General features: G+C 38.8%; 1 protein-coding gene across 4 annotated transcripts in view; it reads left to right on the plus strand.

The window, feature by feature from the left end:
- Positions 1-14632, plus strand: part of grik2 (glutamate receptor, ionotropic, kainate 2) — a 257673-nt gene that overhangs the window by 187913 nt on the left and 55128 nt on the right. For all 4 annotated transcript variants that reach the window (XM_067510929.1, XM_067510928.1, XM_067510932.1 and 1 more), the window contains exons 11-12: positions 5056-5262; positions 8598-8821. In XM_067510929.1, the coding sequence (XP_067367030.1) occupies positions 5056-5262; positions 8598-8821 (431 nt within the window). The remainder of the gene's footprint in view (positions 1-5055; positions 5263-8597; positions 8822-14632) is intronic.

Below are 14632 nucleotides of genomic sequence, written 5' to 3' on the forward strand. Positions count from 1 at the left end.
TAAGCTGCTAATGGGCTCACAATAGGTTTTGTGTGCTCTCAACATGCTAGATAACAGTTGTTCCACTAGTTAACGAGAGAAGAAGGAAAGAAATAATGATTTGAAAGGTGTGAAAAGTAGTTTTTTTTTTTTTTCACTGTTGCTGTGGTTAAAAGGTCCTTTCAGAAAGAATAAAACCAATTTAAATCACAAGATGTATATGCACAGTGTAAACTACCAATAGAAAGTTCACGTCCAAATGAATTATAAATCAGAGACGGTCGTCCTGTGAAATAAAAGTATGTGCCATTCACAAAAACAAAAAAAACCCAGCATGTTCTATTACTTGGCTGCAACTAGCAGCAGTAGTGATGTACTATTTATAGCTTTCAAAGTTTGTCAGGACAGAGGTTGGGGTGGTGGATGGTTCATAAATACACAGAACATTCAGACAGAGTCTGTTTTTAAATTGTGGCAACAGTTATATTAAATCAGTTCGTCCTTAACATCATGTCATGTGTCATTTGAAGTGGCTTTAAGGAAGTAATGAGTTTTTTAAGGCAAACCGTAACTTTTTCACTAACCCTAGACATCTTTATTTAGTCCCTAACCAAACCGCTGTGTTGCTCATTTTAATGCCCACGTCTTTTAGTGTTTAGAGCCAACATCGAGTGTCAAACTGGTGCCATTTTGGGTCTAAGTTGTTGAAAAGTTGTGCAGTTTTAACAGGCACCTGCCACCGTACTTGGTGGCACAACAGTGCACTGAGCCATATCAGAGGGTAAAGTTTGAGGATCAGTGTCATAGAGTTCAAACTATTCACTTCTGTTGAGCTTCTGGTAATCTATTATTTTTTAGACACATTCCTCCTTTTTGAAAAGGTTAATTGTAGTTTAGCTTTCACTGTGATATCTTTGGATTTTATGTGAAGAGGTAAAAAATATTTTATGCCAACTTTTTGGCCAACAGTGTATAAAGATTGAATTTATACATCTTTTTCCTATTGTCCTTCATAGCTTTCGTATGATGTCTGCTTGCTGCACAGAGGGCATTTCTCTTTTAGCTCAAAACTAACAATGAACAGAAAATGCTTTTTTTATGATCAGAATACACCGTATATCTTTACAGTGCAGGTATTCTAGTATTGATCTGTATGTAGACTGTGCTTTCTGCACTTTCATCAAGATTACATCAGTATCTTTGCGGTCCTGATACTGCTGAGGTATAACGCTGCGGCACAGGAGTTACAGTGGATATGACATTGCATAATGAGATGTGTCAGCAGTGGTACAGTTGATGGTTGCAGTATAGATAAAGTTAAACTTTTTTTAAGGCAGCAGTGGTGTGACTTAGAGTGATCAGTTGAATATTGTAATACACTAATATAGTTATTGCCACTTACACTAATAATACCAAAAGTTTTTCACCATGAACTAATAGTTTAGCCATAGTCTTATGGGGCTAAACATCCGATTTGATTACAGTAGTGGTCTTACTATGTTTGAGAGGTCTGAGGACTAATCCATTGATGTCAGCGTGTGTTCAGAGGTGTGACAAAGTAATACCTCCTGCCTCATATTAACAATCTTTGGCAGACAGCATACTGACATCATGGTTTACTTGTCCTGTCGCCACAAGCTGCTGTTTGACATATTAAGCAGCAAATAAGTAACCATAAATAAATATATTTCACTATTGTTCATTTTTAAATCTTAGCCCCTGATAAGTGATTTGAGGCTACAATTGTCGTAGTCGTTATTTTGTTACCATGGTTACGATGTATGGCTGGGTTAGTGGGAAAGACACTGTTTACTTGTCTCAAACACAGTATCCAATCCAGTCAGCGTTTCCAGACATTGGCTCTGGCATTGGCTTTGGCTGAACAGAAGCACTGCTCACCCTGTGCTCCCCACTGCAGAACAGCAAGCGGCTCAGAAACTAGATTCACTTGCAGTCTGAGATCAGCTTCAAAGGACTAATGAAATCCTCACACGACTTTAATGCAGTGATTCTTCATTTAAAAATCTAGAGGGCAATTTAGATGGACTCCAGTCATTAAATTCTGGAACATAACTCTTTTTTTGTATAACAGAGAACATAACCGAGTGAAAGTTGTGTTGGCGTGATGCACACAGAACTTGACTGCTGTATTGGGTTGTCGTGTATTGGGAAGACGTTCTCATCCCAAAAGTATATTGATACCTTAATATGTGACATGAGGAATTGTCCAGGATAAGTAGTAAACATTATTGGATAGATGGATGGATCTCATCTGTTTTGTTGCAGTGTATCTTATCAGTGTATTATATATGTACTTAGGCCGTAAACTAATTTTTCACTAGTATATAAAGCAGGTAAATTAACTGCTGAACTTGACATTATTGTGGGTGGCTGAGGAAAGTGATTCACTAATGAAGAAGTGAGCTACTGTGTGTGCAGATGCATGTAGGAGACTGAAGAGCACATTTAAACAGTAGTTATTTTTTCTGCACTGAAGGAAAAGTCCTGGTTATTTAAAGAAAATGTATAAACTATTTTATTATTGTTGTACCTATTTTAAAAGCTACAAAAAAGTGCACTAAAACATTTTCACCAAATTAAATAGCTTCATGCCATTCCAAGCCGTGATTACAACAAAAATAACTTAGCATGCTCACCAGCTGGTGAATAAACCACTAATTAAGTGTGATGCAACCATTTTTATTTTTTACCTGTGCTAACGTAATCTTCCATAGCTCCTGTCATGGCACCAGCCTTACTTTAATTGCATTTTTGTGCATCACAATTGAGTCATGAGTGTGACTTCACCCTTCACAGGCCCAGACACTCAATTAAATGTTTATCCATGAGTAAAAGGTGCATTTCCACAACAAATGTGCTGGTACTCCTCTTTCAAAGGAACTCAAATCCAGGAACCTCTCTTGGAGTATCAGTCCTTGAGGGAGCTGCGATTTGCATGTGATTAGCCCCGTTTATACCAAAGGAACCAGAGTCTAAATTAAATTCTGGACCGTAGTTCTACCCTCTAATAAAAAGGTCACTATTCTGGTGGTAGTACATTCTGAAGGTTCAGGAACTTTGAGGCTGGTGCCTGTAGTGCTGAATGTATTTGATTGATCAGATACCACCCAGCTTGTCACACTTGTGCTATTTCACACTTGGGGCTGCACAACAGAAAGGTTTTGTTTTGCTTGTTCCAAATATGAGTAACTGCTACATAGATTTTACCTTCAGTGGTCATGTCAATACAAATATAGTTAGTAACATGGCATTCGAACATACGGCATAAGTCTGTGCAGTCTTTGGAGTCCAGCTGTGTGATGACGGAACTTTATCCAAATAGACTCTGATGCTGTTCAGCTACAGCTGGATGGGAGCCAGTTTGGAACATTTAAATCCAGTGGAAACCAGTTAACTATTCAAAGTGGAGGAATTCTAAACTAACATCTGCAACAACGAGGGTTATATAAAATAACTAGAAAGTAACGTAAACTTTTCTTTGTTTTAAGACGTTATTAGTAAGTTATTCTTCATCCAAGACTTCACCCTAAATGTGTCATTTGTTCATCTGTTTTTCCTTTTCTTTTTGTTGTTTGCAGTAAAAGTTGCTATGATTATGGAACACCAGTCACCCCCATATTTGTTTTGGTAGAAGACGATTTGTGTTCTTGTGGGATTTGATTATCTGCAGTGGATTGATGAGGATTTTACTGTCTAGCAACTTATACTAGAAGCAAAACATTTTAGTGTTTGTATTGGTACTTTGTATCCTCAAATTTAGTCAGTCTGCAAAAGGTGGTATTGGGAAACGACTAATATAAAGTAAAATTGCTGATTTATAAAAATTACCCAAAATGTGAAACTGTGTGTGTAATTTTGGTTAATACAATTCTAGTGTGTAAAATAATAATAACAACAATAATAATAAAAGTGAAATTTTGGAAATACCAGAATTTCCTGGGCTTTTTGCACACAAAAGTTTAAAATGAAATATTGCATCTTCTGTCTTAGGATGTTTTAAATGTTTACATTCACGTTATGTTAAACAACTAATTACATAAAATAGACATTAAAGTATGGAAGAAATTACAGAGAAAAGGTTTCGCAAAGATAATTAGTTTTTCTAACATTTATCTCCTCACTTTACCAGGCAGTAAAATCATTACCCTTTAGCATCTGTCTGCTGTCAATATGACAGGGCTTATTTAATATATTGTGTAATATAACACTCGTGGTTTATTTGCCCTGCTACTAGTAAAAACAACATCCTCTTCCTGCAGAGAGCTAAAAGACCAGCCAGTGGAATGTGCTGAAGCTGTTAGTTTTCTTCGATATATTTTTTTCAATCATGACAGAGTTACAAAGTAAACATCTGTTAAACGGTTTCTTTTTGGATTTACTTGTCTAGTAGAGGCAAGTTGGTCATAGAAAGGAGATGGATGCATTGAGAACGAGCATCTAAGGCTAAAAAAAAAAAAACAGATGCTACATGCTGCAAAAGTATAGAAGGAGGAAGCAGGAGGAGGAAGCAGAGAGTAAAGTGTGGAAGGAAAAGAGGAGAGAAGGATGTTGCAGAGGAGATGCCCAGGAGGAAGAAAGGAAACTGTGGAAGAAGACATTAGTAATCTTCCCAGCTGTGTTAACAGAGAGGATGTGCTGGCATTTGCGCTCTTTTTGTGTCCATCTATCAGCATCTCTTATCTTACTGACAAAGCGTGTGGCGCTCTGAAAGCTGGGCCAGGCCCCAGAATCAGCCTGCTGAGCCTGAGCAGAGAGGAGAGTCATTGATATGGTGGATTATCTCCTATTATGGTCACGCCTCACTTTGCACCCACGGTACCTCACTTCATAGGACTGGGGCTGCTGGCAAGCGTGCACACACACACACACACACACACACACACACAAAATGGCTTTACATATGTTGTGTGAGCCAGTGCCAAGCCCGTGTGCGTTTGGGCTCACACAGTTCAAAAGCCTATCTCATCAGACACCTTCTCAGACAGGCCTTATCAGCAGGTGAAAGATGCCAAGTAGTGCAAAGACTTATCCCTCCTCCACTATTTCACCCGACAGGAAGAGCCATACGTGATGTTCAAGAAGTCTGACAAGCCTCTGTATGGGAACGACCGCTTTGAGGGCTACTGCATAGACCTGCTGCGAGAGCTGGCCAACATCCTGGGCTTCACTTACGAGGTTCGGCTGGTGGAAGATGGGAAATATGGTGCCCAGGATGAGAACTCAGGCCAGTGGAACGGCATGGTCAAGGAGCTGATGGACCACGTGAGTTGTAAACTTCACTATTACAGAACAGAGCATCCACATATGTCAACTTAGACCTATTCTTTAGAGATCAATCTATTTTTTTAAGGCAATACAATATATTAATTCTATCTACTAATTATACCATTATGCAGTACTTTCATATTGTTCAGTTCAGACCAAATACGTGATTAGTAATCGATTGTGTTGTTGCCAATTGTTGTTAGACAGGTATATAAAAATGTTCGGCAACAAAATAATTTGCTTTAATGCATGGAGTTGGCCCACCAGTGGCAGGCTAAAGTTGTTTTATAACATTTTTAGCATTTCACATTAGTACCAAATTATTTTTTTTGCAATTGTAAATCAATTAGATGTTTTAATGTATTTACTGTGAAACAACATTATAGAGCAGGGATTAGTAAGGTACATGCAATTAAAATGAGTTTAACTCCAGCTCCCTGTGTGTTGTTAGGTTTAGGTGCCCAAACCACTTCGGTTAAGGTTAGAGAAACATTGTACTTTAGTTTAATATTACACAAACATGTATCAGAAGTGCTAGTTATGTTGTTCACTTTTGAACCACATCACAACCTTTACCAAGTCTAAACATAGCCATAATCTGGTGACACAAATTCAGTGTTGTGCTGCAAGATCAGATATTTGGATGGAGCAGAAATACTCTATGTTGTCTGCATTTTACAAATTTGGTATCAATGTATCTTTGACATCATTTACATAAATAATCAGCATTTCCCCATTGTGCTGATAGAAAATATTTGATTGCAATTACATTCCCCATAAAATGCACATCCAAATATTTTGTTGGAAATGGCTAAAGATTATGGAATGAGGGTGGATATTACACTGACACACACTAAAAGGAAACAAATGAAAAACAAAGAAGAGGGAGCACAGCTCTTTGAGAGTACAGTGATGCGAGGAGAGCATAGATTCTGTCATGCCATGTTTCCCCTATAGAGCTTATTAAAACACACACAATCTGTTCACGAAGTCCCAGTTAGGAAAAACTGTACGGGCAGAAAAATAGCAGGCGCTGCATGGCCAATAGTCGATGTCTGACCCTATTAGAAGAAGCCCCCACGGAAGGTCAAGTCTCCCTTAACTCCTCCAGACTTGTCTTCTACTTCTGTCCTTGATCAGTGCAGTGATTGGCTGTCGTGACAGATAGTCTGGTCTTTTCATGGGGACCCGATCCCCTGTGAGAGGATGTTGAGCTTGGGTTTGCCCGACTTCTTTCTTAAAGCCCAGGCTTGACTTGGTCAGATGGTTATTGTAGTAGACAGGACCTCATAGGACCAGGGAGTGTGGACTCACAGAGAGGAAGTTCAATTGAGGAGGAAATGTTGAATGCTGAACAATCTGGAAACATCCTGTCAAAGCAATTTAGAAAAATTATCTTTGTTCTGTCTAATGCTCAAAGCAGAGTAAACACATCCTGATGTATTTACACAGTGCAGGGTTGGGTTAGAGGAGCTGGAGAAAGATTCGAAGATGCCTGATATCAGCAAGAGTTTTCATGTATCACAGCTGTAAGCACAAACTCAGTCAATTTATCCCCGAGTGATGTATGGCAACCTTCACAAGACAAAAAGTATATATATCTTTTAAAAATGAACCACTTGACCTTGCTGGGAATGTTAATCATTTACAATCACAATGTAGTGTGAGATTTATTAACTGTCAAGAGCACAACACAGTTTTCATCACAGATATAGTAACATGACTTTCCTGGGCAGGCTCCATACATCCCGCTCTCTATCTGTGAAGCACACGTTTCATAAATCCTTTGCTTGCCAAAGAAGGGCTCCTGCCACATTGTAAATCATGTTAATATCTTTCAAATATCAGTATAACATTAACCCTAACTCTTGACAATATTTAATTCGGTGTGTAGCAGGTTTCAGGTGTTCAAGTGCTGCCAAGTAGGTGTGAATATATATAAAGAGGCATAAAAACAACACAGTGCCACATCTTTACTAATGCATCAGTATCAACAAATACTTGCAAAAAGAAAGGAAACGGAATATTGTGTTAAACAAACCGACTAATGAAACTTTTCCAAATTGTCTTCTGTCTTTCTGGAGAGGAGGCCATTCACAGGGATCAGAACCAGTAATTAGGCCAGAAACTGGAAAGCCACAAACTGCTTCGAGGCACTGGATTTCATTTGCAGCCACAGACTGGCAGACCTTCAACAGAGCCGTGGCTTGGCACACACAGTCAAGAAAAATTAACATAAATAAATAAATAGGGACATGTATTGGTTTTAAAACACAGTCAAATCCTCATCAAAGTCACCGCAGTCAGAAATTGTTCCATTTCTATATCAACTGCATTTGCAAGTTTGTAGGGAACTGTTTGTTTCCAATGAGAAGATGTTGTTAATTTACATAAATAGCAAGTTGCAGATATGTTGATACTGAGCTGTGAAGTGACCTTCAAGTGTCCTTGTAAAGAATGCTGGTCTAAAATCTGTCCATTTTTAAGCCAAGATAGTTTCAACCAGAAGACTTGATTTTCCTTTTTACTGTATGCCAAGACACAGCTCTGTTGGGGGTCTGCCAGTTAGTGGCTAAAAATGAAATCTAGTGCCTTGAAGCAGTTTGCTTTCAAAAACAGACCTTGACCTAAACAACCCTAAAACTACAATGACTAAAACACCCATCGGTATTCTAGATCATCTGCAACAGTATGCCGAAACCTTCCAGTGGGCCACACATACATACTGTGCCGTAGGTACTAATAGCCAGCTAATTGGACTTTACTAATTGGACCCCCCCCTCCCACACACACACACACACACACACACACTCAGCCTGTTCAGTGTCCTTGGGCTAGATGCTGAACCGCAAACAGCCCCAGCGACTACAAAAAGTCGTAGCTACACCTTCAGCGAAGTGTCCTGAATTCCCCCACAGGGAACAATAAAGTAGTACAAAAAAACTGTATGAAAGCTATGAAGAGGGCTATTTTCCTTTTGTCCTCTAAAGCACTGGCAACTTGTCCTATATCTCTCCTTATCTCCCAGTACATCATATGAAGCGTTGCACAATGATAGTCTACAGCTCGCAGCCATGCTAACAAAAGTAGTTAAGGAAAATAAATGAATGCTTTGATTTAGGCTACAAAGAGAAAAAGGTGAGTTTAGTAGCTGGTGTATACTTGATGGCTAGAGAGAGAACGAGGGCTTTAAATTTCTTGCTAAGTGCCTTGGGACAGGCTCCCCAGTGTGTAAAGATGCTGTTTTTTTTAATTTGGTTGCCTCTAAATGCTTCCTGCGCTCGTGACTTATAGCCTATTCCCCTTCCCTTTTATGCTTTGCTGTTTGACAGAGAGCTGATCTGGCAGTGGCTCCCCTCGCCATCACATACATGCGTGAAAAGGTTATCGACTTCTCGAAGCCCTTCATGACGCTGGGTATAAGTATTCTGTACCGCAAGCCTAATGGGACCAACCCTGGGGTCTTCTCCTTCCTCAACCCCCTCTCGCCTGATATCTGGATGTATATTCTGCTGGCTTACTTGGGTGTCAGTTGTGTGCTGTTTGTCATAGCCAGGTAACATGTCACTTCAAGTGATCACAGTTTCACACACAGCCAGACACACGCTCAATCTCGCCAATCGGAGTAACAACAGGCTAATTACAGAACGTGCGTCCTGTACACAATGGCTGCCGTATGTTGTAGTAAAAACTCATCACTCACTGATAATAATAAGTGGTGATATATCAAAGACTCATCACACTTACCTTGTAATGTCTTTAATGCACTTTAACCACAAATAGTCTCTTGGGTATTTGCCTCTTTCCACCATTAGACATTGATTTTTCAAAGAATGTTTTTTTTTTTTCTGTCAGAACATCTTGTTTCACATTGGCACTTGGCATGGCTGCTAGGTTAGCCCTGGCCTGCTGCTTCTCCTCAGACTGGTGTCAGTAAAGAAAAACAGACACAGCAACACGAGGCTGAGACATACAGTAGAAGCTATCAGCCGTTTGAGGGTCGTGTGTATTTGGCTCAGAGAGTGGCAGAAAGGTTGTGCGCTCCCATGCTTGCATGTGCCAAAGTGTATGTCTGTGTGTGTGTATGTGTGTGTGTATTTTGAGCTCTCTCCCACCTCTTCCTCACTCCTCCCCAGCGTCTCAGAGTTCATGCCGTCTTTTCTTTCCTCTCCTTTTCGTCACCGTGCTTCAAACCCAGCTATGACTCAGAAACTGCTACATCATCTATCACTTTTTTTTTTCTTCTCCTGCTTATTTTTGTTCACAGTCTCCAGTTAATAGAACAAACACTGTCAGTTAGACAGCTGTCTACAGACATGATGGCAGAGAAGCTGAGTCAATTTGAACCAGTAGGACTACGAGTTCATTTGAAGGGGAAATTAGGGGCTGGTGTTTCCGTCAATGGGTTGACAATCAGCTGTGAGTGTGGGAGGCGCTGGGTTATTTAGAGAAAACTGATCTTGACAACACAGGTTTATAGAAGTGTGCCATGGCTCAAACAAAGGAGGTTTCTGTTGACCTTAGAAGAGCACTTGTTGATGCTCAGCAGTCTAGAAAGCATTATAAATTAAAATTGAAAGAGTATTTTAAAGCATAAAGAACTGTTAACTATCTACAACTGCCTTTTGCCCCTGAGACATCAAACATAGGGTGGTTTTCTTTTAGCTGCTACTTTCTCACTGAATGACTGCACCCAAGTTTACTTAGAAGTGGAGCTGTGACCTGCAGGTTCAGGCTTCTCACTGTGGTTAATCAGTTCCAATGCACTTGTGGAAAAAAAATAAAAAATAAAAAAATAAGGAAAGAGTGCTGCAGAGTTTAAAGGCTTCACTCTAAACATGCATCTTCAGAAATGTTCAAAACAAGCGCAGAGTTCTAGATCTTAGTTTGAATTGCACTAATGGTGGTTTTTTTGGCCAGGTGGTTTGGGAATTGGATTGTTCAGACACCTTTACTAATAAAACATTAAGAAATCGTACAGTAAATAGAGGGTTTGTGGAGTCGGCTGGTGCAGTCAATCTGTTTGGGGTCAGGGAACCATGGGTAAACCAGTGTTGTGATCTAAACTAAGAACGTGGTAAAAGTGGAGGAACACACTAACTGCTGCTTCTTTTACTTCTGTGCTGTGCTAGTATGACTGAGACTGGAAGGCGCCTTCACTCACTTATTGAACAGTGAACATTAAACTTCCCTCGGAATTACCTACATTAAAATATCTCTCTAATTCTAGCTGATAAAATGCCTCCAGATGACATCACTTGAAAGAACTTTCAGTTCAGTTTATGTCATCTTGTTGCTCACACTATAGAGTTTGTCATCCGGCTTCTCCAGAGCTCCCCAGATGATATCATCTGAACTCCTGATGATGGAAAAACTCCTCTGAGTGATGTCATCTGGAAGAGGTTTTTCAGGTAGAAACAGAAGGAAGTTTAAAAGCACATTAACATCCTAAACTAAAGCCACAGAAAGCAAGTTGAAAAATGGTGAAATTGCCCTTTAATGTCACCTGACATGACCTTAGAGTATGTACAAAAAGCTGCTCAGCATTTATATGATTTGCTTTTGTGTTTATCTACTCTATCTGCTAATGCAGCTGCATTCTTCATGTTAGTGTTGGATGGTGAAACAATTATACACATTATTTTTCCGAGCTGCCTTTATTTCTTTTCTCTTTGCCTTGGGTTCATCAACTGAAAGGATTTTTCTTTGGCTTGCTTGCCTGAACTCGTGGCTATTTGCTGGTGGCTGCTGTTTGAAGCACGATGAAGGAAAACAAACAAATGAGAGAGAAAAGTTAAAGTTAACTCTAAAACTTTTGGGAGACATTGGCTCTCTTGGAGCCGTGGCCCGACGGTTTTAGCGTTAACACACGTGTTTTTCCCGATGTTACTGGCAATATGATCACACAAGAGAATAAGAAGCAGCAACTGTCATCTAAGTTGGCTCAGAATATGCACCTATCTGTATTTAATATCACAATATGTAAGTGTTTGGGTAAGTGTATAAATTCCCCCTCACTTTATTCCTTCTTTTATCTTGTATACACGAATGCATGCTGGGCTACAGTTGCATGTTTTGGATGTAGAGTGTAGGACAGAACGGTCTCACAACATTTCTTGAAATGAGAATTCTAAGATGCAGATGATGTGGACATGATATCACTCCACTGTTCAAGAATTATGGGACAAGAACATGTTTGCAGTCTTGCGTCGTTAGTTTAGTCCGAATAAAAATACAACTATTGTTGTAGTGCATTCGTCAAACATCTTTTCTCAGAAATTTAGGGCATGAATTTAAACAGTGATACTATTGCTTTAGATAATCAACATTTTTTTGTCTAAACTTCTTTTTTTTATGAAACAGCCTTCTCTAGATGGAATAGTTTGCATATACTGCAGTGTTTTGCCGGGTTTATTGCCCCAGATAATCACAACAACAAATGACAATAAGATCTAAATGTCAGTTTCAAAGCAATTTTTCACTCTTAGATTTTGTTCTGTACCACGTGAATAGTCTACTTCCTGTGTCTACTTTGTGTTCCTGCTACAGATCCATTTAGCCAGTGAGTGGAAAAGGCAGAATGAAATCTGTCCCACATCATCAACATGAAGCATTTTTTTCTAAAATATGAGGGAAGAGACAGTAATTGATCAGAAGGTCTGTGAAAAATATTGCTTGTCATCAAATTCCCACCTCTTGCTAAAATTATAAAATTTCTCTCGGAGCAGGAGATTTTCTTACGTCAGAGTATAGTGTAACCTCTCAGTTTTTAAATGAAATTAATTTGATTAGTCCTGAATGTGCTCATATTAAAGGCATATTCTTCATCATGTGGTTGAATTCACCTCAAAATTTTGTTCTCATGACTTCTCATGATGTGTTTTAGTTCTCATGGTCAATTTTACCCATTAGGTGCATTTCACACATGGAAATATCCAAGTTTACAAACTGGTCCACTGTTACAGACCAGGCCAAACATGAATATGGCCTTAATGTGGGATCTACTTAATTGATAAGGTCGTTTTAAAATCTTCCTCATTTTACTCTGGTTTAATCAAACTCGGGTTTGTTTTCCCCCATGTGCAGTTCGTTGGTTACCATCTTCATGTGAAATGAAACTGAACCAAAAATAATTAATCAAATTTACAAACCTGTCCACTTATTCAGAGCGCAGTAAATGGCCTGCAGGTGTGAAAATGACTGATTGGTTAAATATAATAAGTAATGTATTGAGCTGGTTCTTTAATGAACTCATCATAAGATCAGCTTGGTGTGCTAGCACGTGATTTTGCTTTAAAAATTGTGATAGACTGTGTTAACTGGATGGTTTCCAGGCTTCTCAGCTGTCAACACACTTGAAGTTAATTTAAACAAATATGTGTGGAGAGTTTACTGTGTAGTTGTATTATTTTTTTATTCTCAAAAAATTTACCAAATGAACATTAAAGTATGTAACTTTTCAACGTCATTAAATATGATGAAAAGCCCTTCAATCCCTTACATAGCTGAAGAAATACATTTTTATTCTCGAATTTCTTTTCCTGCTTTTTTTTTGTTTTGTTTTTTATTCCTTAAAAGCCTCGTTTGTCCTATTACAATATCCTGCAACTCTTCAATGGTGGGGAACAGTATGTTCACATACATCATTTGTATTTAAAGAAATTATTTCAGAAAAGTTTGTGAGACCAGAACAGTGTAGTGCGTAAATTTGACAGACAAGAATTAATACTCCAAGGTTTACTTTCATCTGCAGTAATATACTGTGCGTATATATGTGTGTATATATATATATATACTGTATATATAAATGTTTGTATGTGTGTGTGCACATTACACATTTTTTTCTATGTATGCTTGTGTTTGTGGTACCGTATGAGTGAAAGAGTGACAAAAACTGAGTATTAGGACTGACACACAGTGCTAGAGTTACAGCAGCTTCTCTTCACCATCTGTAGGCCTTTTCCACATGGTTGCACAGTTGAAAGCACACAATTTCTCAGATGTACTGCCACCTGCCCTGATATCTTCAGTTACTAATGTTAAAGTTGCTGTTGTTGCTTGTTTTTTCCCACTTTAATGACGAAATTTGAACTGCTGCTGCTTCCGGCACAGGCGATGAGCCAAACAGCACTATATGTGTAGTACATCACACCTCTGCCTAAACCTGTGCATTAGTACCCTGTTACACTCTGGAGAATGAAATCTGTCCCACATCATCAACATGAAGAATTTTTTTCTAAAATATGAGGGAAGAGACAGTAATTGATCAGAAGGTCTGTGAAAAATATTGCTTGTCATCAAATTCCCACCTCTTGCTAAAATTATAATATTTCTCCCGGAGCAGGAGATTTTCTTACCTCAGAGAATAGTGTAACCTCTCAGTTCTCAGTTTTTAAATGAAATTAATTTGATTAGTCCTGAATGTGCTCATATTAAAGGCATATTCTTCATCATGTGGTTGAATTCACCTCAAAATTTTGTACGGAAATGTAAATATGTTGTTGCCAATATGTATGTATCAGAAAACGAAACAACACAATTTAAGAAGACAATGTCAAAGAAATTCAAAAGAGATTAACAGAAAAATAAATCCACGTCCACAGAACAAATATTATTTCCAACTTGGGCTTACAAGTAGTGGTGTCATCTACATCACATCGGGTTATTTAATCACATGACATCTTCATGGTCACAAAAACTACAAGAGAAAGTTGGTTCACACTGGACTCGATCTCCAGTCTTCACACCCAACCACCGGTGCCATGTTCACCATACGTCCTCAACTGTACCAGGTTTTTGTTGGTCTTTTTTTGCTGCTGGAGCAACCGAACCTAAACATTAGATCTATGCTTTGCATAACAGTCTTATTTTGAAGACTAGTGTAAATTGGGAAAGCTGTCATAAAGAAGGCTCAACATGAAGGCAATATACTCAGATAGCAGCATCCAGAATTTTTGTGACTAGCCAAACATACTGTGTACTTTTATAGTGTACAGCAGAATTTATAAAATCTATCAGAAGCTCATATGTGGGCATATACATTTTATTATCCTGAGACAGAGCAACATAACCATCCTGACTGTTGATTTATCTCCCCTGACATTGGCGTTATCATGTGTATCATCACTTGAGTTTTTTGGCAGGATGACCCTGTTTCTGCAAAGATTAAAGCTTCACATTGTTTGAGTGCTGCTCCTGATTTTTTTCTTATCGCTGCACTGACCTTTTTTCGTCAGCAGCACAGATGACCTGAGATAATACAAAGGTAGTGTAATTGGATCAGAAAGACAGCAAACGGGCCAAGCAGTGCAACAGTGAGAGACGGGTTAAGCTGTGTAGTCTTCTGTAAACGCCATTGGTTTAGCTT

This window comes from Channa argus, chromosome 7, assembly GCF_033026475.1.
Source record: "Channa argus isolate prfri chromosome 7, Channa argus male v1.0, whole genome shotgun sequence".
Lineage (NCBI taxonomy): Eukaryota > Metazoa > Chordata > Actinopteri > Anabantiformes > Channidae > Channa > Channa argus.